Source organism: Scomber scombrus, chromosome 12 (assembly GCF_963691925.1).
Source record: "Scomber scombrus chromosome 12, fScoSco1.1, whole genome shotgun sequence".
NCBI lineage: Eukaryota > Metazoa > Chordata > Actinopteri > Scombriformes > Scombridae > Scomber > Scomber scombrus.
Genome location: NC_084981.1, coordinates 24,297,616 through 24,324,441, shown reverse-complemented (window position 1 = coordinate 24,324,441; position 26,826 = coordinate 24,297,616). Strand labels below are relative to the sequence as shown.

Below are 26,826 nucleotides of genomic sequence, written 5' to 3'. Positions count from 1 at the left end.
CCATTCACACTTACATTGAGAAGTCAATAGAAAATAGAAGTAAAAGTTGGCGCTTTTCTGTTTAATTAATTTAGTACTGAAAAGAAAGTAAACAAAGAATCAAAAAACACAAGAGGAAAAATGAAAAGCAAACAAAAGCATGCGAACTAAAGGCCAAAAAACACTGTTGAGTCTTTGTTTGAGCTGATTTGTGGGGAGCCGTGTGAAGAGGTCAGGGGAGGTCAACAGAATACGAGATTAGGCCATTAGAGGGAAAAGTCTTTGTGCCAGTATAATCCCCTCATCATAATCTCTCATTCTCCCTCCCTGCTGCTAATGGCTGGGAGACAATAAGATGCTCTAATCTGTCTACTGGGATGGCACGGGGCTGCGCTGAGATATCTACTGGAGTACAGAGCACATACAGTCTAAAATGTTTTGAAGATTATTTCGGTGGCATTTCTGCTTTATTAGATAGAGCCCAGTGGGGGGAGACAGGAAGGATGGGGGAGAGAGAGAGAGACAGACGAAGGAGGAAGAAACAATAAGAAGGAACTGGAGAAGAAGCTGAAGTTTTTAAAGGACTGCTGGTTTTTGTGTGTCTTAAATATTTTTATTTGGGGTTGAATAGTGTGAAAATGGCTTGCAGGCAGGAACAACTGCAGCTAAATCCCCTTTTTATCCATCTAACTTAACTATAGTCATCCCTCTAACCTGCCTCCTCCTAATAAAGAACTGCGTATCTTCCCTGGGTCATATTTAATACAGCTGTTGGATGGTGTCAATCACGAAATGTATCAATGGGTTGTTTTTGGCGACTGAATTTATGACACATGGTGTGGTTTTTCTTGGGAGGAGAGGGTCAATGCAAGATAGTGAAATCTCCTCAACCCCTCATCAGTCATAAGCCATAAATCAGATGAGGTGGCTGTTTGATTTAAAATTAAAAAGGTTTCAACTTTAACTTTAAAATGACTTACTCCCTTCTCTTAGGACAGTTTATTTTTTATTAGTAGACACTGATCCAAGAAAGTAGTGAATATCAATGGTGTATGAAGTAAAACTACCCTTTAAATTGGAGGTCATGAGACAGAGTTTGCAGTCAGCTGTGGATTTTTTAAAAGTTTTTGGCCTGTCATTGTTTAGTTAAAATGGGTTACATTTGCAACTCTATGCAGTATTAGAGTGAATATGATTGTGTAAATATCTGTTGTGACATTGCTTTGATTTTTAAACATACTCCAGACTGAAATATCTCAATAACTATCAGATGGATTGCTATAAAATTTTGACATTCATGACCCTCAGAGGATAAATCTTTCAGATGTTGGTAATCCCCTTACTTTCCCTAGATATATCCAGTGAAATATCTTTGCACCAATTACATGGATTGGCACAAATTGTGGCTTAAACATTCATGTTGCCCAGAGGATAAATTCATATGATGTTGCTTGGTTGACATTTGGGGTTTCGAGTAAAATAGATGGTTGGATGGCGGCCATTAAATAAATTTGGTTCAGACAATCATGTTATTTGTGAACACTCTTGATCCCCTGGCTTTCCCCCAGTGTCATCATAAGCTCAAGATTTCAAATTGTGAAATTTTTGTCTTTTTTTCTTCTCTCTGCACGGCAAAGAAATAAAAAGTAATGATAGTAATAAATCCATGAGTTTGAAGGCTTATCTAATGCTGAAACTCTACACACAGCAGTTTTTAATATCATATGACAGGATTTCACAACCCTTTTATTACAAAGAATTTCATCCTCGATCTCGATGATCTCAAAGTAAACAGTAGAATCTAGCAGGAATTCGTGCTTGTTCTTATTTGTTTTGGCCAATGCAGTGCAATCTGTCGCCAGAAAAAATTGCATTATGACGACTGCATGTTTTCTTTTTGCCCTCTGTGCTTGGACCCATGTCATCCAAAGGCAGTTGTCTCATTGAAACACATGTGGATGCATTTTCTTTGACATATCACTAATGTCTGTTGGGACACAATTTAAAATGATTGTACAAAACTGACAACAAAATTGTATAAAACTCTTGTTAATAATGCTATTTGAATCAACAACTGGTATCAGTAACAAAGCCCTTACTGGTTTGTACCCACATTCTTTCTTTTTTCCCCACACAATTTGATGTTTGTTGTAGTAAATTCCAATCAAAAATTCAAAATGTCAAACGGTCCCTTCATGGTACATGGCCTTTCTAATGGCTGATAAAGACAGACATCCTAAGTGGTTTTAATGTCAACTCCTCTGTCTGTCTCTTTCTAGCTGTCTCTCCCTCTTTATATTTTCTCTCTCTCTCTCTCTCTCTCTCTCTCTCTCTCTCTCTCTCTCTCTCTCTCTCTCTCTCTCTCTCTCTCTCTCTCATGCTATACCAGTGGGTCAGGACCTAAAATGGGTCACAGGCCTATGTTTAATAGATCCCCATATGACCACAGTAGTGATATGCTTTCAGCCCAGGTCCCATGATAAGAGGTTAAATGTTTCATTTGGGTCCCTGGCTGAAAAGGTTTAAGAGCCCTGGTCCTAAATGATAGCTAGACCTCGAGCTCAGCTGCGAACTGTAAGGGGACAGCGAGTCCTTGGCCTTCACTCTGAGTCTCTCACCCTGGCACAGTGATGGGGTCTGTCCACGGCTGATAAGTGGTTTTAATGTGATCTCCTCTCTCTTCTTTTCTGCTCCCTCTCTCCTCTCTCATTTCCTCTCCCTTCATACTCATCTCTGCACTCTCACATCTTATTCCTGTCTTCATTCTCTCAACCTTATTCATTCTTCCACCCTCACTTCCCCCCTGTGTTCCGTCGTTCCTTCCTCGTCTTGTAACCATCCCTTTCCCCACTCTCCTGTCCTAGATGATGGCTTGGCTTCGGCTGTGGACTACAGGGCTTATGGCCATCATGGCCTTGTCCGTCTCTCTCGGCATCTCTGAAGACTCAGGCCTTTCTGTGGTGGATGCCAAGAAGCAAGGACCCGCTGAGATTGTTAGGAAGGAGAACTATCCTGTCCTGTTCAGGCAGAAGAGAGAGTGGATCTGGAATTCATACTATGTGGAAGAGGAGAAACCTGGCTCAGGCCCCGAAAGGATAGGAAAGGTACTTTAACAAAAGCATTTTGAACTTGCTGTTCGAAGCTGACAACTAAAACAATCCGACAAGGTTTCTGGATTTATCTCTCCTTGTCATGGCTATCTGAAAGGAAAGGAAATGTATATTTCTGTCATTTCCATTCAGTTTGATGCTGCACCATGCCAAGAATCTGGGGCATTAACTTGTTTTTAACTAGCACTTTGATGAATATTTGAGAAATTCTGTCCAAATACTCAATTTTCCCAGAGTTTTTATTCACTGGAAAGTTGTCCTCGCTCTTCACTATAAGACAATAAACCTTGTCGTCACTCCTCACTATAAGACACTAAACCTTGTCCTGACTCCTCACTATAAGACAATAAACCCTTTTTTTTCATTTACAGCTGAAGTCAAGTAAGGATGCGACGGTCAGGAGGTTTGAAATAATAGGTGAAGGAGCAAACGACATCTTCACAGTGGATGAAAAAGGAGACCTGTTTGTAACCAGGAGTCTAGACAGAGAAGAGAAGGCCATATACCACTTAAAAGCCAGGATACTGGATGGGAACGGCAGAGTGATTGAGGACACTGGAGAATTTGTCGTCCAGGTGACAGATATTAATGACAATGTCCCCGTTTTCTCCACGTTCAATGGATCCGTTATGGAGAGGTCTCCAGTGGGTAAGCAGGATTACTGTTGATATAATTACTTGAAAATCATCAGAGGTTGATAGCATGTTGAAATGTTGCTCAGGATTTTTGTTTTGGTTCCCAACCTAGCCCAAGCTCAATGAGAATACAAGGAAAAAAAGACCATTAATCAAGAAAATTATCGCGGAACAAAGTTTCTGTTACGAAAGGACATATTTTAAATTTTCTGTCCAATAGAAATTTAGATTAAAAATAGACTGGACTGTGAAAACTCTAGCAGAGAATGAACCTACTGTCAGCACCTGTCACAATCATTAGCACATCCTACTGTGAAAAAAGGCACATTGGTCACTTTAATAACACACATCTTAGCACATAATCATAATGCATAAATCAGCTTAACAGCCAAAATACTTAATGGAAGAAATTTTTATTGTATACAAAATTAACCTCCTCGATATTTCTGTGACACACTGATGATGCAAATCATTTTTTACATTGACCTTTTTCATTTAGGAACTAGAGTAGTCGAGGTAAAGGCGACCGATGCCGATGACCCCACCACTCGTAATGGCGATTTGAGGTACTCCTTGATCCAAGAAGGAGACCATGCTGCTTTTGACATCGACAGTCTCACAGGTAGATTGGCTGCGCTGACATCCAAGAAGATTGTACCTTGCATTGTCTGGCTGTAGATGTACAGCCTATTTTTACTGGAATATGACTCAGCGCTGACCTCAAGGATAACACCTTCTCTATCTGTCTCTCTCACTGTCTGCCTGTAGGTGTGATCATCTGCAATACAAATAAGCTGGATCGGGAAACCAAGAGTCATTATGTGGTGGTGGTTCAGGCTAGGGACATGGGAGGAATGGCCACAGGCAGCACAGCCACCACCTCTGTCAAAATCACCATCTTAGACGCCAACGACAACTTAGCGTCTTTCACCCAAAGTAAGGAACAGAGTGTTATGCAAAACTTTAGTAATGATTTACACATTTTTTAAAGAAGAAATCTATGCACGTTTTGGACAAATTAAATTATTCACAATACTTTGCCCACAGGGACATTTGATTTGGTAGTTCCAGAGGACCGCAAGTTGAATGAGGTCATTGGCACTCTGAAGTTGGACGACAAAGATCAGATTCAAAACAAAGAGCCCATCTTCACCATTTCCGATGAAAATAGTAAAAAAACCTTTGGTACTGCACTCAGCCCTGAAAAGGACGGCCAACTTATACTCAAGCAGGTAAGACGCTGAACAGACAAACATTTTTTGAAGCTGTTTTTTTTTCTGTAAAAAAAAAATAAAAAAAAAATCATGTGCCTTTTTTGGTTGCTCACATTATTTTTTTATAGTGGGAACATTCATAAGTGAATTTGTGATCTGGGGATTGTAAATCCAACATTTTGAATGTGGCTTTTGGTTTGTGTAGGTATTCACACTTTCATGTTTTAGGGCCCAAAAACTTCATGCTCAAACAGCACAATAAGCTACGATTTGATGTTCATTTTACATTTTAGGTATTTAAGTGATGCTTTTATTCAGAGTGGTTTGAGACGCGCACAAACATAGAGTAAGCTTAAAATCCAACATCACCAGCATTACAAACATCCAACAGTTAAAAGCCCAAAGATCTGTGCCACAGTACTCTGAAAGGATTTTCAGGACTTCAAGAAGGCTCATGTATTGACATTTTCAGAAGCATTACTGTATATAGTTATATTGTCTTAGCTGCACACGGTGGAACTGTATGGCCACGGATTACATCAGATAATAAAAAAATTGCAATGTCAAATGTGAGATTTTTTGCAGGATGACAATCATGTATAACATGGAATTCAAATCCAAAAGTCCTGGCTTCCTTCTGGTTAGGAGAGATATTTATGCCTCCAGGAATTCTAACAGGTTTACTTCACTGAATTGTGCTCTTCAGATAAAGTATTTAGGACATCACAGAGCTGAAAATGTATTCAAATGAAATGAGCTCTGTAATAGCTTGTACCCACGCCGGCCTGGAATCGAATCACACCACAATCTTCTCTTTGCTCAACTCGCCCCTCAGCTCTGTAGCCCCTCTCATCTTTCTCAACGGCTCTGTTTACATGTACAGAGTAAGCCGGCTATCGGCCACACTGCGGTTAAGGTCTTATTCTTGTTAAGCTGTTTACACATGCCTTTGATACCCTGCGACTGAGTATCCCTGTAACCATGCATAATCCAGTTAACAGAATACTCCTCTCTACCTGTGGTGTCCCATCCACAGATAAAACAGTCCACCAGAAAATAAACATTTAAGTGAACAGTAGGTTGCTTCTTATACAAGAGGAAAAATGATAATCCAGGTAGAAATGTGACAGTAAGCACTGCTTAAAGCTATATATTGGTTGACATGGAAGTGTAAACGTAATGGTATGCCAGATGATGAAAAAGTGAAAGGAATTATATAGCGTTTCCCTGCTAACATGTTAAACACGGAGGAAAGATGAAGTGTTTTATCGCATTTCTTAGACCCAGAGTATGAGTTTAACCAGGTGACTTCAGCTGAGTTGTGACATTTAGAGCCTTTTTACACCTGACATCAACAGCTGTGTCAGTGAACAGACACAGGTGTGAATGTACTGGCGATTCATTGAAGATGAGAGGGGCATTTGAGCACATAAAAAATAAAGTGCAAATGCAATGTGTTCCCAGTCTAAAAGCTGGAGCAAGATATGTGGAAAATTTACACTTTTGAGGATGAATCCATATATACATACAACACATCAAATTCATTGATGGGGAACAAGTGGCATGAGATGTCAACCAATGACATAGTTAGGTCATGATGACATTATAGTTAGGTCAGAAACATTATATTAATGAAGGAAAGTAATGTTGAGTGAGTGTGCGTCATTGTAGTGAAAGAGCAGAGGATGTCAGTGTGTACTGAACACACATTTTAATAACAGGTATACATATAACTATAAATATATCCTGAGTTTCATCAGATCTGGGCAGCATTATTATGAGGTGCATGTTAATCGGAGGCAAAAATTAGATATTCTGGTTAGTTGTGCAATCAGATTTAAGCCCCCCCCACCACCACCACCAAACACACTGATTTGTTTCATGTAATTAATGAGACAATATTCAGTCTTTGTGGTTGTCTGTCTTTTTGATGAACATCCATAATCTGTTTGCCAAAAATCACCACGGCAACAGAATTATCCAAGCAATGCAAGGTTGAGAGGAATGCCAAAGTAATCTATGCACAATGTTAATTCAAAGCCTTCTCTAACTAGCACTGATTTGAACTCTTTGTGGTTTAAAAAAAAAAATCCGCCACTCAAACTGCTCAAAATTCATACAAAAAAATTAATGTTTGCATGAAATCTGGTCTGATGAAGATTAAGAGTTACTAAGCTTTAATGTAGAAACTTTTATTGCATTAACCTTTTCCTGGATCCTCAGGCTCTGGACTATGAGACAAAGGACAGCTACACCTTTACCGTCCAGGTGCAAGAAAACCTGCGATATACTGCTGACAACGAAGCCACTGCTATCAAGACAGCTAAGGTAAATATCAGACAGGACATGTGAAGAATGAAAGCCTTCCTGCAGACATTATCACCCATGTCTTTTTTTCATTGGAATGGGAAAGAAGAGGATGTCCTGTACCACAAGCACAAAAAAAATCATTGTTGACTTCAGTTGATTATCAGACTACTTTACTAGTCAGGAAACAGCATTACTCATAACCAGTCCAAACTGGCATCTCAAATTGGAGTGCAGTTCTTCTTTCTTATTTTCTCTTCGTAAATGCTGAGTATTCTTGAGCAGAGCCGAAGAGTCCCAACTCCCAACTGTGGACCTGCTCAGTCATCACTTCTACCAGGCAACCTTTAGTAGGCAGCTCTCAGTTATGATCATGTGTAACGGGATGAGCTTAAAGTAGAATCCAGAAGTTCAGTACAACAATGCTAGCTCATTTAAATCTTAAACATTGAAAAAATAACAAGTGACTGAATTTAAACTGACAGGTAAACATCAAGGTGTTGGACGTAGACGAGCCGCCAGAGTTCTCCCAGCACAGCTACAATTTCACTGTGAGGGAAGAATCAATGGTGAACAACATTGGGAAAATCACAGCCAGAGATCCTGACAGAGCCAACAACGAGATACGGTACGATACTGTGCACACTCTTAAAAAGAGCAAATACCGTCACTAATCCATCAAAGCTGTTGTTACAATAATCTATTGCTCTCTTGGTTCAGGTATTCCATCTCAGACAAGAACTGTCCGATTCAGATCGACCCGATCACAGGTCAGCTGTCCACCCTGAGGACTCTGGACAGAGAGGTGGTGGCCAAACACATGTTTCAAGTTAAAGCGCAGGAGGAGCCAAGTGGTACGTCACAGGCGTAGACTGCATTATCAATCCTGTTTCCTTTAAAACAATAGATCCTCACATTAAAAAATGAAAACCATGTGTGTTTTTGAATAACGATAATGTGCATGCAGGGAGAGAGTCAGAAAGGACCATAAGAAAAAGAGAGACTGTTCTCTTGTTGTTCACTGAGCAGTTCTTCTGGATTTAGTGAGGAAAAGGAGTGCAACATATTAACAGGGATTTTTATAGATTTAACACATTGCCTCAACACCTGGTCGACCCACACAGGAAAGAGAGAGTAAGCAGGAAAATCACATTAGTGTGCCTCTTTGTTCACTTGCAGCTTCCAAACCAAACTCTATATTTTTAGACCAGCAATGAATGAATTTCAAAGATCTATTTTAGTGGTTTGTCACGATGTTTAAGGAACACAATGGTCCCTTGAGCTTGACAAGGTCTTCGATATAGAGTACATGTACTGTACTAAAGATAGTTTCAAAATCTCACTACAAGAGACATTAAAGAGACCCACACATTTATCAAAAGAGGAAATGTCAAAAAGAACGTTACTGATGTAAAATAAATGTAAAAGCTGCTTTAATGTGACAAAAAAAAAAAACCCACCCAGCTTACAAATAGAAATCCTTTGTCAATTGACCTTAATCAGTTCTATTAATGACAGAGACGCAGCTGATCAGCTTCATGGATAATCACTGTCAGATCAAGATCAAGACAAGTGAAAACAAAATGTTAAATTAACACAAATACTACAAAAAATAGAAGCTTTACAGGTATGGAAGCTTTATAAATAGATGTAACTGAGCAGTAACTGATTTTCCGTATGGCATTTTTGATTAATTTCACCAAATAGACCATGAGAAAATGGGGTGACCAGCATAGTAAAAACGGTTCCCATGCTTGGGTCATACTAAGTTCAATAAAAAGAAATTATATCATCGGAGTTACAGTGTAAATCTCTGCAGGAAACTAATTGAAATATGATGTTCACTTTTTTTTTTAGAAATATTGTGCCACATTAAACTGCCATGTTGACTGTTTTTTTTGCAGGGCTTAAATTACACAGACGATTCTGTGTAATTTAAGCCCTGCAAAAAAAACATCCACCATTACAGCAGACTGCAAGTAACCATGCGTTGTTGTCTCTCCTCTTTAGGTTTGGAGTCATTTGTAAAAGTTAACATTATAGTTCAGGACATCAATGACAACCCGCCTGAAGTGATTGCAGAGGATATCTACTTATGTGACAGTGACAAAACTGGGATGGTAAGAGACACATTTTTTCGTTTTTTTTAATTCATTGCAGCTCTGAAGGCTTTTTATCAGCTGCATCATCTGAAACTCAATAGATTAGTAATATAGTTATAGTCTTTGCAATCTAATATTAATATCTTTGTCACACCTTGGAGACCAGGGACGCAGTTGGGAGACGAGATGTAGAATGTAATGTAAATTATATATTAAGTGAAATTATGTAAAATGACCACAAAGAATGGTATATTGACTAAGTTGTATAGTCATATACAGTATACGATAGTGACTTTATCCTGGCAATAGTAGTTAAAAAAAGTGTGAAGAAGAGATTTAGATTATATTCCATCTATCCAGGTTCAATTTCAGACACATCCAACTAGTGACATTTTAGTTGAGACCATGTGTCTCAAAATGTCCTTTGCAAAGTACTACATATGATACATATTCATTGCATATGAAGTATGTTTGCATGCAGAATGGATATATTTCAGTTTTATTGTTTGTCTTAAATCTGCAGGTGATTGGGCTTTTGAGAGCGGCAGACAAAGACGACCAGCCAGCTAAATTCAGGTTCAGCCTGGCCAGTGAGAGCTCCAACTTCTCCATCAAAGATCACGGCAGTAAGTCTCTGTGTGCGCTGAGCATACATTTACCCTTCTGTTCTTGATTGTTGCTCTAAACGGTGGTTGGTCGAAGCGCTGCCCTCAGCACTTGTTGCTATGCAACAACTGAAACTACATTTAAAGTGCAGTGCTGTGTTGCTGAAAGCTGAAATTATTTTAACTTCTCAAAGCATGCTTTGACTCTCCTAGCCAGACGGGGGGATTTAGAGAGTCTGTCTGGGATCATAAGTGTTGTCTAGAATGTACAACAGCAAATATTGAAAATAATGAGAGCGAGTGACTCAGTGGACTTGCAAATGACTCTGTATGTATGATAATCTCATCCCACCCGAGACTGTCAGAGAAACATGTCACTGTTGCCTTGCCACTGTTACACACAGAGCTGCTGGGGTGCTTTTTACAAACAAAGTGATGAGAAAAAGTATGATGGAATACTGTTCCAAGAGAACAGTTTGGGATATGCATGAAGGTATGTGCAGTGATTTAGGTTTTGATTATGTTATCGTGTGGTATTTTAGGGCAATCCAAAAATGTTGTAAGACATAAGAGAACTTCAATCAGCAGAGGTCACAGCTTACAATTTAGTTGGTGCTAAATAAGAATTCAGGGAAGTGATTAGCCTTCATTGCCTGGGCACCATTGATATCTGTGGCAAACATCATGGTAATCCATCTAATAGTTATGAGAAATTTCAGTTTGAACCAAATCAATCAATGAAACTTTATTTATATAGCAACTTAAAGTCAAAACCAATTCCAAAGAGCTTTGTGAAATCTTCTTTTGCATCACTTAATTTAGTTGTACTGTATGTTTGTATCAACACACTCATATGTATGTTTCCTCTGGTGCTAGCTGCATTACACAGCAACAAGCTTTCTGTTTCCGAAAGATGATATTACAGTCAAAGCAGCACTCTACATTCAGCAGATTCGGTATAAATGAACAAGTTAAAAAATGTCAGCTCAAATAAACAGACTGCGACAAACACTGTAGAAAATGGTGTTAAACTCAGCAGAGACATTTTCTTTGATCCAGACGTTGATATTTAGGCAAAGGTTGACGCTCTGTTACGTCAGATTTCTAAAGCCTATTTGGGTTATTCAACTTAGGACAGAAAACGGCACGAGTAAAACACTTTTCATAATTTTTGATCATCACATACCCTCATAATACATGAAAGCCAGAGGAAAAGTGTTCCCAACTGTTCTAGTCAAATATTAAAAGTGTGAATAGATGAAAGCTTAAGGTAGTCATATGAAAGATTTAGGTGCAGTGTTGCTATTTAATTTAAGTGAAACTTGAATCATGCTCAAAGAAAGATAAACAGAGAAAAAAAAGGCATGAACTTGCCTCATCCATTTCCTCCCTGCTCATGCCTGGAGGGGTTGACATGTTGAACCGATGGAGAAAAAAGGAAGAGGAAGATGGAGGGGAGAAAATGGAAAGACAGATGAGGCAGAATTGCAAGAGAAGATGAAAGGAAGCAGGAGGAAGGGATCAGGATTAAGGGGGGACGGGTAATATTAAAATAAGACCGTGTTAAAATGAGGTGAGGAGGCAAGGGAGGGAAAAGTGAAGAGGGATAAACAAGAGAATAAAAAGAGTCAGTAAAAAAAGAAGAGGTATGAAGTAATGGATAGGAGAGATGAAATGGAAAAAAGTATTGTAAGGAGGAGGAAACAAAGAGATAAGAAAATAAAAAATCGAAAGGGAAGTAGACATAGATGATAAGACGAAGGGAGGAAAGGGAAAGGAAATGAGAAATACATTGTAAAAAAGCAGAGGAGAGCAGTGGCTAATGAGAAGATTGAAGAGAGAGGAGGAGAAATGACGATAATGATAGAGCGAAGTGGAGATGTGGCAAGGACATGATAAAAGACGAAAGATAATCAGAAAGAGAAAATCAAATGTTCGAGTGAGACTTTAAAAAGAAAGGGGGTAAAAGAGAGGCAAAGGGAGGAGAGGATGATAGGACATGAAAAGACGAAAAGAGGAAGGAGAGGAGACGAGGTGGATAGATGTTTTATAAGTGCTGGTTAGTGTGAACCTCCGCTCTCCCCTGTGGCTCAAGACTGTGGCCCCCAAAAATAATCTGACAGCGCCTCACACCACTTAACACACAAACTCATACACGGCAGACACATGCAACAAGAGCTGCAAAGTGAAGACTTTTAAAATATTTATCCACTACCAGCTCTTTAAAACTTGTAAAAAAACAACAATCGTGCTTTCATTACGGGATCCAGAAACACACACACACACACACACACACACACACACACACACACACACACACACACACACACACACACACACACACACACACACACACACACACACACACACACACACACACACACACTTTAACAGTCAGTGTAGCTGCACAGTGAAGTGACAGGACTGTGTGTTCAGACCGGGCGACTACACGAAGCTCGCTGCATTAATACCAGACACACTGAGACAACAGAGAAGAAGACAAAGAGAGGGGGAAAAAAAGGAAAAGACTAATGACATGCAGAAAGAGAGAACAAAAGAAATATAAAGAGGAGTGTGTGACAATCTAAAGAGACAGGAAAGACATAAATTCAAGCAAAATACAAAAACAAAACAAAAAGGAATAGGAGACAAGACAGAGAGCAGGGATGAGATGAAGGTAGGACAGAAGCGTTTTTCATCTTTTATTCAGTTAGTCAGTTATTCAGTAAAGCTTCATCTTCACCCATGTCCTCCCACACACACTTTCATTGATATATCTAAGACAATACGGGGGAAACCTGATCTGAGCGAGGTGGTTGTGTGAACATAATTAAATAGGGAGTAACTTTAGTATCTCGAAATCAATCTGTGAGGTTTCTGCCCCCACCTTAACACAACTAGAGGAGAATTTTAATTGAGAACAAACCAAAAATAACAACAGCAACAAAAACCAATAAAAACATGAAAGAACCTATAATCAATATTTTTTTATATAACAATGTATCACCCAATTGTTTTGCAGTTGTATGGATCTTGATAAAGAGTTTCGGCTCATTGTTTTGTTGTCTGGTGGCAACTTGACTATTTTGGTTCACTCTTGCTGCTCACAGGCAGCTGTTTTCCAAGGAAAACTTTTGGAAACCCGCTGTTCCCAACAGGCATCAACTGGCAAACAGACGCAGTTAGTGGTGAACTGGTGAACATAGTGGAGCATTTAGCAGCTAAAAAGCCAGATATTATTCTCAGGAGTTGGTAGAGCAAAAAACAGGGCTAAAAAAGAGTGATTATTGGACTTACATTCACTAGGTGCACAGAAACATGACTCCAAATGAATTATAGTGTTGCTCTGTGATGCTACGTGTTTCTGTGATGATCATCGATCGGCAAAGATGATTCAAATCAGGAATTCTGTATTAATACATGGTTTATTCGAGCCCGGTTCATGTCTGCATGCATGAGACACTAACAAAGATTTGCTCTTCTACTCTTACAGATAGGTCAGATATCTCCATTAAGCATTTTAAGCAGAATGTGATACATCCTTCTGGTGCTCTGCCAGCTATTCTGGTCTGATATTTGTCATTGTAGACAGGGTGGCACCTTGCACATCCAAAATAAGAGTGCTAGACTCTATGTAAAAATACATACTAACACTCTGTAACATTTGGATGTGTAAATAAGGAACTGGTGGCTATAGTTCACAGTTTTCGCTTCCCTCCAAGTGGCCAAAAATTCATTTATTGCAGGTTTAAACAGAAACAATGTCTCTGAATAATCAACAGAACACATCGAGAACAGTTTTAGTTGGAGTTATGTCTTTGGAAGAAAGTAATTTTAATGATTTATTGATTTATTGTGGAAATGCACAGTGGTAATAAATTCTAACCATTCCTGCAGGTGCATAATTGGAGCTGCAACAAAATATTAAGAACACGTTAGTTTTGTATTGGTTGCATGTCATTTCCAAATGAATGAGTCAATGAAACATTTAAAACATGTTTTAACTACGATTGTTGTGGTGTTTATTGTTGCAATGATGACAAAGGTTGCCTAACTTAAAGGAAGTCATTTTAACCCAAATAATAATCTTACCCGAATTCTAACCAAGTGGTTTTCATGCCTAAACCAAGCCAGACCTTAACCGCAGTGTTGCCACATCATAAAACATCATTATTTATAACTACTGGGTCATTCTGAAGTGGCATGGTCAAATAACCAAAGTGGTATTTTAATTTGGAGGACTTGTAGCTCCTGTGTAAAGTCACATTTATATAAATACAAAGCCATATGTTTCTTTGTCTGAGAGTTTAACAGACGTGTACAGCGTGTCTAGGTACGTTTGAGTGTACACAAGGCTCTTTCCTGCAATTGTGTTCACTGAAATTCCTTCAGTGGTGGGATATTGTGGAAAAAGGTTCTCCCCGCCATCTCAGCAGGAAACTTCTGCCTGGTGGGGATTTGACTAATGACTGTATTGTTGGACTGGTCTGCACTGCTTCATTCGCTCAACACATTTATGTTCGTTTTTGTTGTGTTGTTCTGTTCCTTTTTGGTGGTCTTGAACTTTAAGCAAAATAAGTACTTTGATTGTTGACTTTCAAACCTAATTTTGCTACCAATTAACCAGATAAGATTCAAATGATTGGGGTCTGCATTTTCTTTGGATAGACGTTTATACTCAAGGAAATAATCAACCATTATGAGTGAATTTTTGTCCCACAATTGAAGGTTTTATCATAACCCTAAATTACTCAAATAGTAAATGCACTAAACTGACAAATAATCACAAATTACCTGTCTGCCTTTGTGTAAGGACTGTCTTCTAGCTCTCATATCTTGTTATATCTCTGGAGCAGACGTTAGCTGTATAAATAGACTCTGAAGACTATAAACTGAGCAGGTGAACATTAGATTTGCTTCAGTGAGAAGAGGTGATGAGTCAGACAAATTCGACATGGATGTTGCAGAAAAGAAAGGAACATTTGTTTTGTAAAGGTGGCTGTAACATTTTGTGCACTCACAGTGGGTGTTTATGTGTTTCCTTGTTAAGACAACACAGCGGCTATCGTGGTGGTGCAGGGGCCGTTCAGCATGGATGACCCCAGGGATTACAGCGTGGATGTAAGCATCAGTGACAATGGGATTCCTGTCCTGACCAGCAGGACCAAAGTAGTAATCAAGGTCTGTGTGTTTCTTCGTGTGTTTCCTTTTACATAAAAGAGAGTCATCAGCATTTGTAGTAATCATTGCTCGATTGCTTCATTGTGATTGTTTTTTTCTCTTCTTATAGGTGTGTCAGTGTGATGCCCAGCGAAATGTTTTGTTTTGCAAAGCTCTTGCTCAGAGGATGGGAGTCAGTGTTCATGCCCTGATCGCCATTCTGCTCTGCATACTGACCATCCTGGGTAGGTTCAAGTCCCATCTTTCTTGTCTTTCTTTTGTTCTGTCTTAGTCTCCATCTTAAGTGGAATAGCAAATTGCTGCTGTTTATGCACCTGTCAATCAAACGTGTGTGCAGGGTTTTCCGTGTGGAGATAATATTGAAAGTTTGAAACCATTCTGCATTTTTAACCGGACAAAATAAAGGTTTTTTAAATCTTCTCTCCTTGCTCTACATAAATGTGCCTGAAGGACTTTTTTTTTTCTTCTTTTTTTTTTGTCAATGACCATTTTTTTTTCATTTTCAAAGCACCTTAAGGGTACTTGGATTTACTGAATGTGAAACTGATGGAGCAATTGGCTTCTGCATTTTTTTTGCATACTAATATAAACCAAGTATTTTTGCACTTTTGCTGAGCTTGTGAATGATCAGAAGTGGAGAGGTGAAACACGTCATTATCAACCTCCTGCAACCTCCAACCTGCATTCATGGTGCCAAGTAAAGGAGGAATACTGTTGAGCAACACTTTTAATTGTTAAGGTCAAAGCAACTAATATTAAAGTTAGTCTCTAAAGAATTGACCTCATATGATAATTCTGCAGAAAACATCCAATGCATGAAATAGTGACATTCATATAGCACAGCAGAAAGTCATGTTAAAGAAGTGTGTACATATTTAACCATAACTACAACCTTTCACTTAAATGTTTGATTGTCTAAATGTAACCAAACCTTAACAATACAGTTGTGGCAATGCACACAGATTGGCCGTGAATGTGCAAAAACATCACAATTGAACCATTTCCCAAGGTTTTCGCAGAATCGTCAGTCAGCATTCTGTTTCAAAAATATCTTCACTGATTTAATAAATGAAAATGAAATGTAAAGGAGGAACTTAACAGCAGCTGATGGTCATTTTCTTGCTGACGTTCAGTGGTTTTACTCCTCACCTCGCTGTAAGTGATATAGAAGTGTACTCCAGGGTGTCTCAATACCCAGTGACATCACTGCTGGGCGTGGTTTCAGGTGCGACATACTGGAAATGCTGCTCTGTTAATTTTCCCTTTAAAAGTGTTTATATGCGTTCATTTGTCATGTTACTTATTAGGAAGAAGGAAATCCTAAGTAATGAATAACTATTCTCGAAAATGTATCTGACTCAGCGTTTATCAGACGCTGAATGTTTAAATTTGCCTTTGTAAACATGGCTGCAGTTTGAATCAGGGATAGAAAACAGCTAAACAGACAAAACAGAGAATATGTTTTCGACTTTTGGTTTCAGTCTTGGTTGGTTTATTGCCTGTTAACAAACAAGTACAAAATAACTCCTTAAATACACACACTTGTTATGATTTGAGAGGAATTTATGAAGATGGCATCAATGAAAGATGCAAAATGCCAGCACAGAGTGACTGGGGCATGTTCACAGACTCTCTTGCCCTTGCTTTGCGATAAATAAGGTTTGTGTTTTTGCAGGGAACTTTTCTCCTCCCGGTGTTGTTGGTTTTATGAATAATGCAGCGGCGGATGTGGAAATAATGCCTGCAGTTGTGAGCTCAATATTCTCTTTGATACCTTCGCCCCCTGCTCCTTTTTTTTCTGGGGGAAAAAAAAAGAAAGAAAAAAGACACTTGTCATGTTTGGATGCGAGGCACGCCGGAGATAGTTGGCCAAACAAGAGGGATCTGGGATGAGAAGTGCTGAGGAAGAAAGGAGAAGAGAAGATGAACTTAAAGATACAGAGGGACGGAGGCGGAGTGACAGATGGAAAAAACTTCTAGACTTAGATATGGGAGGTGGAGAGCGGTGAAACAGACAGACAGACAGACAACTTAGACGAGGTGGAATGAGACGGACTGAGTGACAGAGCGAGACAGAAAGAGGTTAAAGAAAAGAGACGGCGAGGAGGAGAATTGTGGGAAAAGCAGCAGAAGAATAGGAGTGGTAATGAGGAGAGTTTATCAGCTCTTTAGGTGCCGTCTGCTTATCAAACACCACCAAACACTCAACTTATTAACTATTAATACACCCCTTCACTATCGTGCCTTTTCTCCTCCGTTTTTTTCTTCTTCATCTCTCTCTCTTCCTTCTTCTCTTTCCCTCTGGGTCTCTCTGTCTCTCTCTCTCTGTCTCCCTCTCTTCCCCTTTCTGTCTCTCTTTCTCTTTATCAAACACCCCCAATGCAGGCCAGATTAACTATTTAATGCACTTGTCATTATCTGCCAGGGCCCAAAGCAATTTACTGTGCTTCCCATTCACAGACGCATTTTCTCACAAGAAGTCGGGTTTGACACACGAAAAAGAAAATTTTCTCAGTCGTTTTTTCCCACAAAGAAAAGGCTTCTTCTTTTTTTTTTTTTTTTTCCTTTTCTTGTCCCTCTAAGTCTGATATCTCCCGAGCTTATTAAACTGCAGAGCATGTGTTGTAAAAGATTAATCTGTTGGTTTCCCATGCAAACTTAAATTAGTCCCGCTCGCCCTCGACTAAAAGGCATGGCTAATGCTGCCCGTCCACCGAGAGAGAGAAGGAGGTTCATATCGGGACCACGGCTCGGGGCCTAATCTAATGTCAAATTTATCCTTCCTCTCCTCCTTCTCTCCTCTTCTGACTTCTCTCTTCGTTTCCTCACCCTCCTCTTCTCCCATTTCTTCCACTTCCTCCTTCAGTCGTCGGCTGCTCCCCTTGTTTGTTTCTTCTTTCCTTTGATTCTTTCTCTTCCTTTCTCCTGCTTCTTTGTCCTCATTCCTGTCCTCTTTAGCTTAAATACAGGGCACAAGCAAAAAAAAGAAACATTTCACTTTGTTTCATTTAGCCCACTCTTTTTATCAACTTGGACATTAAGTTCAGAAATGTAGGTATTGAAAAATGACGGAACCTATTAAAGTCAATGTTTTATCCCTTTATCAAATCTTACAGGAGATTTTACAAAAGTTAACATTATGATAGTTGGGACAATTATAGTTTTAACTTGGGTATTAATGACTGAGACCCTCTTCACTCCCTTTTCTCTCTTTCAAAACTGTTTATTTCTTCAACCTCTGCTAGGTCCAACTTTCTTTCCCTCTTCCTTTCTTTCTCATCCACCATCACCTTGTTTTCTTACACTCGTTTCCACTTCCCTCCTGTATTTACTGAATCTTTCTTCCTGTTTCTTAGGCTCTTTTCTCTCAATTTGCAGTGAGTCAGTGTCTGTTTGTCGCTGGCTGGGTAGATTCATTTGAGGTTTTTACGCTCGAAGGGAATGTCGCAGACACCTTCAACCATCCGCTCCTCATTTTCTCCACTCGTTCTTGCTCTGTTTTCCAAGCTCATTCCCTCGTTAGTGTTCTACTTTCCTCATTTGTTTCCTGCCCCCATTTTTATTCAGTTTTGGTTTTCTTGGCCTCATTTTCTCTTGTATTTTTTAAATTCATAAAACTGTTGGTCGAGTAGGACAGTCTGTTTGTGTTTAGGTTCGACTCTTTGAATCAATCCTTACTAATTTCTGAAGAGATGAGTCATGCAACAGGGAGATTTTAACACTTTGCATCTTTTATATATGGCCTGAATACATGAATTTATATTCTTTACCCACTTCTTTCTCAGGTAGTGGTTTAGGCCACCAGAAAAATTGCATGTCTGCGGATTTTCATCTGCAGCAGTGTGTTTTTGATTGGCTGTAACTTGTGTTTCAGGTGCTGAGAAATGTGCTGACACAGATGATTCACACAGCAAGGATTAAACAGAATGAATCTATTTAAAACACTTTACTCTTCTGTTCCTTTCAGTCATCGTGATCCTGTTTGTGTTGAGGAAACGCTACCAGAAGGATTCTCTGGCCAGTATGAAGAACTGCGGGGAGATCCACGAGCAGCTGGTCACATATGATGAGGAGGGAGGAGGAGAGATGGACACCAATGGGTATGTAGATGAAAAGATACATCACTATGGACCTTTATACAAAATACTGAAGCCCTCCTTCACTCAGAAATGTGTTTGGCTGTTTGTTACTTTGCGCTTCACTGTGCAGAATAATGAATGTAGAGTTTGAAACTAAAAAGCTGTTTTCACATTGATCTGGTGAAGGAGGAAAGTTTCTCTGTGCTTATTCAATATCTGAGTCTTAAGGGAAGACCTATGAGCATGATTTATATTACAAAATGTTTGGAGGCTAATCCCAGTCCAGTATGCAATGTACACAAGGGTGATATGGAAACTTGAAGCCAGTGCACATACACTGAGAATGAACTTTTCAGTGAAGTAAGAGACATCTTGTGTCCACCGGGAAAACTTTTTAAATGAATAATATTTGCATATTCATCAATTTTGGGATTTTCAGTGAGGAAGAAGATGTAATTTTAAGGTTTTTAATGAGGTAATTGTACTTTCTTATGAGAAAAAAAACAAACATATTAGACACGTATTATTCGAACCAGAGTAACATGTCTAGAGGGGATTTTTGAATGATAACTGAAATGTGCTGAAATGGTTCAGCAGTTCTCTCTTTGGAGATATATTTTCTGTTAATTTTCTTCAGCGAAATATCAAAGTAATGAGAGTTTTTAGCCAAATTATCCATGCGGCTTCAGCTTGGTCAACAACTTTGGTTCAGACTGATATAACTCAACAGCTACTGAATGGATTTGTGTTAACTTTGGTGACTGACTTTTCATTCAGCACCATCATCATGTCAAACACTTTGGATTACGAATAAATACTTGAAAAACAAATGACATTCCCAATAGCCTGAATTGTACTTTGTGTTTATGAAACTATGAGACTGAATGAAAGCAGTAAAACATTCTTAGAAAAACAAAATATAAGCATATGTGCTTTAAATTGAAGGTTTCAGTCTTTATCTTAACAGCTACATTTGAATTTTTAAATACGTACATTGTTGTTTTTGTACAATTTCATACATTGCCTTTAGTTCTCTTTGTATGAATGTTTACTTTTAATTTACACTTTTTAAAAACTTGATGGACAAAAATACAGTTTTAATAACTCTCCCCATCTACAATATGTGGACTTTTTGCCGTATCCTATAAACTTGCTGACCCAGTTCACTGAAAATGAATCATTAAAGTTTAATATAATCTAAATCTAATCTAATCTATATTTTAATAGTATTAAAAGCATACATAGCCTTACATACTACGTGCAAATGGTGCAGAGGGTAGAACAAGTTCAGATTCAAGGATGGAAAAGACAAATGGCAGAAACTGTAATAATGCTTTCTGGTGATTGTGCCGTAGTGTCCTTATTTTGTCATATCTAGTGTTCAATAACAAACAATATTCCTCTCTCTTTAGTTACGATGTCTCCATCCTCACTTCCGCTTGCAACGATGGATCTCTACTCCGCCACCCGGACCGCCTCCCCCACCCCTCTCTCTATGCCATGGTCCAGAAACCCACCCAACACACTCAACCCACCGCATGTAAGGGTGACATGGCTGCTATGATCGAGGTCAAGAAAGACGAGGCGGATCACGACAGAGACGGCATCCCCTATGACACTCTGCACATCTATGGCTACGAGGGACCAGAGTCTTTAGCTGGCAGCCTCAGCTCTCTGAACAGTGCCTCCACCGGCTCGAACATGGATTACGACTTCCTGAATGACTGGGGTCCGAGATTCAAGCCCCTGGCCGAGCTGTACGGGGTGGATGGGCCTGACTACTACAATCAATACTAACGGAGATGGTGTTTACTGAAAAGCCTACATGATGCCAACACACGTACATGTACAACACACACACACACACACACACACACACACACACACACACACACACACACACACACACACACACACACACACACACACACACACACACACACACACACACACACACACACACACACACATACAGTGCACCAGTGGTTAAAAACAGCCATATAAATACACTCACACATTGCCAAAAGCATGCAGGAAACATAAACATTCTCAAAGCAGCGACACCTGGCTTTGATTCTGTCCATTTTGTTTTTTGGACAAGGAGCTTCTAACTAGTAGACGAAGTCTCCAAACACTTCTTTAGCTTCTGAAAACAGAATGCAGGCACTCTGGTTTCCTGTGTAACGACAACTAACTTTTTTGTTAATGAATGTTATTCGTAAATCCATTAGTTTGTTGAGGATCCTCCAATGTGTTCATGTATAGTCAGTAAATACGATGTTCAGCAATCTCCAAGAAGCTCCATCATGATGAATCAAGGAAAGCGCTTCTGATTCTCTCACTCTCTCTCTTTATTTCTTTCTTTCTTTTTTTGGTGATTATAAGGCACCCTTATGCTTCCTCCAAGGAGAGAATATATTTTAAACGCCAGGACTTGATGTCATAGGAGGATGTACAGACGAACTGCTTCATAAATGCTCAAGGAGATTGATTTTTGCTTTGATGTTTGAGATCATAATCCTTTTGTTTTACCTGAAAAAGATCATTCAGATGAAACTCTAAGCGACCTTCGCTACAGGCCGAAGCCAGAGTTCATCTTGGAAAACTGATGGGTTAATCAAATCCCTACTGGCCAGGAACATTCCTCAGTTATTACAATTATTGATGCTGTTTTGCATTAGATTAATCTCTTAGCTCTTGTATGCAGTGCCATTTTGCATCCCATTTGAGTGTTACAAAGTATGACAGGTAAAGGTTATCTCTTTTAAAATTAGTCCTGTTTATGCACGTATATCCATGTGCATATACTTCTACAAGTATGTATGTCTCTATATAGCTGAATAAACTAATTTAAACTTTACATTTACCACAATAAAATGACATTACAATCCTGACTAATATTGAAAGACATTCCAGGTATCATATTTCAGTCTTGTCATCTGGATATGAGCATATTTCCATACGTTGACACAAATGTGTGCAATAATGGAGGTTATACTTTGTTTAGTTCAGTCCTACTGGGGATGCAAAATGGTGCACGTCAAAGCAATTCACACAGATTTAACCTGATTTCTTCCATACTCTTCGGTTCTCTTTGGTATTGACTCGGTGTAATCTCTTTCAACTTTGATGTTTTCTTTAAATATTTGACAAAGGAGCCACAAGCACGGCGAGAACGAGGTGATTTAAAAAAAAACAACTTTGATCTGAAGCTTATGATTTGATTTGTAAATATGTTGGCTTGAGGGGGTTTATTGTTTGAGGCAAAAACTTTGAGCAGCCATGTTAGTTTTAACTCAAAGAGGTTTAAAGCGTTTGATCACAGCAAGATGCCAGTTGTGTTTGCTTTATCTGAAATACTAAAAAGAGACGTCTTTAAGGAAAGTTCAACTCTGGAAAACTTATACTGTTCATGAATTTGTGATGTCAGGTTAGTTTTATGAAGTGACCCTGAATAGTGTGCAGAGTAGAGTATCTCGCTGGATTTACAACATGTTCCCTTAAAACTATCTGGCCACAAGTCTTAACATGAAATCAGGTGAAATTAAAAATAAAAAAAACTTGCCCCTTTTTGTGTTTCCTTAAAACCAACATGAACAATATGAATGAAGAATAATTTTCTAAGTGAGTCATTCATCCATGTCCTCAGTTATCTTCTGTTGTAAAAAGAAAAAGACAATAGACAGACAGGAAATTGTGCGGCTGCTGCTCAGACAGAATTACAGTGTGTTCCTATGTTTTATTTGACAGAACCCATCATCACAGTTATTGTTGAGATGAAAGCTGAATTCTCAGAGGTCTACTAGAACAAAAGTCATTCGGACTACTCAGGAAACACAGAGTGACAAAGGCAGCTAGTTGGGCAGTTGAGTTGTGCTACGATGGCTCTGAGGTGGCCTGAATAACTTTAACCTCTCATCCTTTTGGCTACTGTCAGGTCTAAAATCTCTGATCCAAAATGTACACAAACCCTGGATTGTTTTTTTGTGCAGATGTTCAGAAACAAATCAATCAATCTTAAAACAATTTCTTAACTGCAATTGCTGCCATTTAACAATAAGGCAAACTTACAAAGGGTCTATGATTTATTGTAGAATAACTGGACTGAAACACCGTTGCATTGTTTATTTAGTTTCCATCTAAGAGAGTGTATTGTCCAAAAATACTGATAAACAATGATTGCATTTTGGCAAGTCTGCATTGTATAAACAGGATAAACTGAAACCTGAAACCTTGAAGCATACAATTATCCAAGAATAACGCAGTCTCTGGAGCCACGCTTGTCCTCATTGTGCATTATGGTTTTTTTGATAACTGCAATGGTTTTTGTGAGTTATCCTCTATGCAAATCATTAATCAATACATTACAGACAGATCACTAAAGACACTGTTTAATGTGATAAATGGCGAGGTTGTTAGCAGTCTTTTGAGTGGAAAGATCCAAATGTTTATTGCACAGAACTATCTTCTGCTAATGTCGAAGATATCCTGTCTATTGGCTCTCTAAGTAACAACCAAGAACAACCCCTCCCATGGACTGTTTGACCCCTGGAGGAATACTGTAGAGTATCCAGCCAAGTCCTATTTATCAATGACTGACTTTTTGCATAAATGAAGGCTTTGCAGAAAAGATGGCTTCAGCAGTTAGTTCAAAACTCATTAACAATTGGTCATGAAGGTAAAAAAGTGAGTGCTGACAACTTAAATCAGTTTGCCTGATTGTAAAGTGGTACCTATTGATGCAGTCTAGTTGATACAGCAAAATGTCTTCAGTGGGACCATCCCTTTTTTTTTTAAAGTGTAATTTCATTCAGGATCGAGAGTTTAGTTTATTTATTCTCCTGTTTATTCTGTTTTGTTTGGACTTGAACTTGTTTTCTTAAAACTTTGGCTTGCTTGGAATGCCATTTGATAAACGGTGGATACAATAGCTGGAAGCCCTCGCAATGCTTTCCTGTTGGGTTCATATACACTTTGAGCAGCCGGTTCCTTCACCTCACTCTCTTACTCCTTGTTTGCCTCATTGCCTCTCTCCCTCCCTTTTCTAATCAGCTAAACCAAACATTGGAGTCAACTTCCTGTGCATCTGGGGGGATAGTTCCCGCCCCTTCCTGTCTGTGTTATCTCTCTCGTCAGCCGACACATTGTGTTCACTTCCTGTTAGCCCGGCCTGGGAAACAACTCTGGATAGAGGAAAAGGGGGCGAGGCAAGGTAGTAACATGGGATGCTGTGGGGGCGAGAGGGCGAGGGGCGGTGTCAAGAAGAGAGAAAGATGAAGAGAACAATGTAGAGCAGTGATAAGTTTTCCAGCTGAGCAGAACCACTTCAAACCAAACACGGGCGTGATGAAACGCTGAGACACAGCACACACACTAGCAGTGATAGCATCCTGTTACTCTGGCATCTTTATGAAGCAGCGGGGATGAATTCTTTCTCTGACATGTCTGAGACAAAACCTTTGTGGAATAACAACCTTAAAATTTACAATCGGCAACTTCTCACCTTGGTGGCAAAAAAAGAAAAGAAAATTAATATTCTAATATATGAAGGTCTTTTCGCCTCAGTTTGTGCTTATCTTATTGTTTTTACATTTTAGATATTTGCACTGATGATTACATTCTAGTCACATGTAAGCCATGTTTTAATCAGAAAAGAAAAGACAAATGTTAATTGTCTTGTGGCACCACTGTTGACAACATGTCCGAAATGTTTGTTTGTCTGGGTTTATTTTACATTTGTTTGTCTGTTATTATCATTATTGTAGTTATTTTTTACCAATTGAATATGTGGACAACAGAATCTCTGTTGTTGAAGTCAGCAGCTTGTAGCAGACAGAGGTGCTCCGTTATCTACTTTCCTAACAGCAGTAAGCGTTGGGTGCACATTATAAGAGATAATTTCAGCCACTCCTGTTTTCACTCTTCTGTTACAAAGCAACATATTAAAAAAGCTGAGGTTATACATTTCCGCATCTAAAAAAACCCATAAAAAATTCAGATTTAGATTGTTTTTTAGTAGTTTACACATATACAAATGATACAGATTATATACATATAAGCAACGTAAGATGTGATGGAGAAGTGCAAAAAACCCTTAGGGGGGCTTCATATAGGCATTATTAAAAAAAGGAGGTCAAAAGAAAAAAAAAACAATCATACAAACACAAGTAAACAAAAACAAAACAAGAAAAAAAGAAGAAGGAAAAGAAAGAAGCAAAAAAAGGGACAAAACTAAACTTTCACAAAGTAGCAGATTTACATATAAATGCTGTACAACTGCACGAATAAAGATTAAATTACAGCTTTCTTCACAAAATCAGTCATTTAACACTTTCAAGGTATGGAGTGTGTGTTCAGCCCATTTCAATATATTGTATTGGAATAAAGGTTAAATTTGTAGAAGTAAAACATGTTGATTTTGGATCATTTAAGGGGCATTTTCATGGTAATCTCTAAAATCTAAAGCTTTTTCATTGCTTCTGCCAATGATACCATTTTATCAAATTGATTTATTTTTTCGGCTTTAGCTTTTAATGTCTATATTTAAGTGCCACATTTGTTTGTTCTTTTTTTAAATATAATAATTGTTTGTATTGTTTTTATTTGTTGGTTACCAGTGGTTGTATGTATGATGGCATTTGGCTTCCTTCTATCAAATGGTGAATCACTTTGGATCCAAACAGTCACAATGAATCTCTCAGGTTGGGATCCAGGCACTAAAATAAAGTTGTTCACCTTCATGTCAAGAAACAAACGCCCCATGTGTATCAATATACTAGTTTCACAAACCAGACCTTTAAATGATTTAACTGTAATTTCATCTGTGTATCCCACATGTTACCAAGGGAGCGTATTTTGAGTGAAATAGAAAAAAAATGTGCCTAATAGTGATATTTCTCTGGCCTCACCTTGTTTATTTTATTTTTTGCCTAAATTACTGTATTTAGAGGATTTTAAACTTGACACAATCTCTTTTTTTATTGCTGTAGAACAAAACAAAAAGGTTCATTTTCGATAAATGAAAGAGTGTCGTTTGACGCATGAGTGAATGTTCCAGAGTGACTACGTGTTTTTCTGTTTGTGTCCACTTGTATGTGCGTGCGTGCTTGTGATTGTACCCATGTACATACACACAAATGGGTTTCAAACCAATTAAGAAAAAAAAACAACCAAGTAGACATACATTTTTTTCTTGTGTAAATACTGTAAGGGTCGTCGAGGGAGTGTAATGTGCCTTTATTCCTTAAAAAAAATACTGTAATTCAATTTTTGATGGTTAACACAATGTTTTCTATATTGTTTTTATGTTGTAAAGCAACTAATTTTTCTTAAATGAGATTTTTGTAAGTGTAGAATAAAAATAAACACTCAAATATGATTTATTGTCCTGTGATTGATGTTTTTTTATGTACCTGTGCTTTTAAAAACACTCACTCAGCCTCAGCCAGCCTTAAAAGTGAACGCTAAACTAATAAAACATTACCGAGATTAGATAAGACCAAAAAATAAATAAAAGGAATGGCAACAAATCAAACATTATGTCCACATTATGTACTGCAAATAGTGAAATATTGCCAAAAAAGTGAGCTTGTATGTGTTAAAAAACTAAAAAAA

The 26,826-nt window shown here is 38.5% G+C and overlaps 1 protein-coding gene across 1 annotated transcript in view; it reads left to right on the top strand.

The window, feature by feature from the left end:
- The window catches only part of cdh5 (cadherin 5), a 33,756-nt gene extending 7,166 nt beyond the window's left edge, over positions 1-26,590 (top strand). Inside the window, exons 2-15 of the mRNA XM_062430423.1 lie at positions 2,844-3,083; positions 3,461-3,737; positions 4,224-4,346; positions 4,493-4,660; positions 4,772-4,956; positions 7,162-7,266; positions 7,731-7,873; positions 7,966-8,099; positions 9,256-9,365; positions 9,871-9,973; positions 15,003-15,133; positions 15,243-15,357; positions 19,101-19,233; positions 20,625-26,590. Coding sequence (XP_062286407.1) covers positions 2,844-3,083; positions 3,461-3,737; positions 4,224-4,346; positions 4,493-4,660; positions 4,772-4,956; positions 7,162-7,266; positions 7,731-7,873; positions 7,966-8,099; positions 9,256-9,365; positions 9,871-9,973; positions 15,003-15,133; positions 15,243-15,357; positions 19,101-19,233; positions 20,625-21,009 — 2,352 coding nt within the window. The 3' untranslated portion in view covers positions 21,010-26,590. The remainder of the gene's footprint in view (positions 1-2,843; positions 3,084-3,460; positions 3,738-4,223; positions 4,347-4,492; positions 4,661-4,771; positions 4,957-7,161; positions 7,267-7,730; positions 7,874-7,965; positions 8,100-9,255; positions 9,366-9,870; positions 9,974-15,002; positions 15,134-15,242; positions 15,358-19,100; positions 19,234-20,624) is intronic.
- Positions 26,591-26,826: the final 236 nt, after the last annotated feature.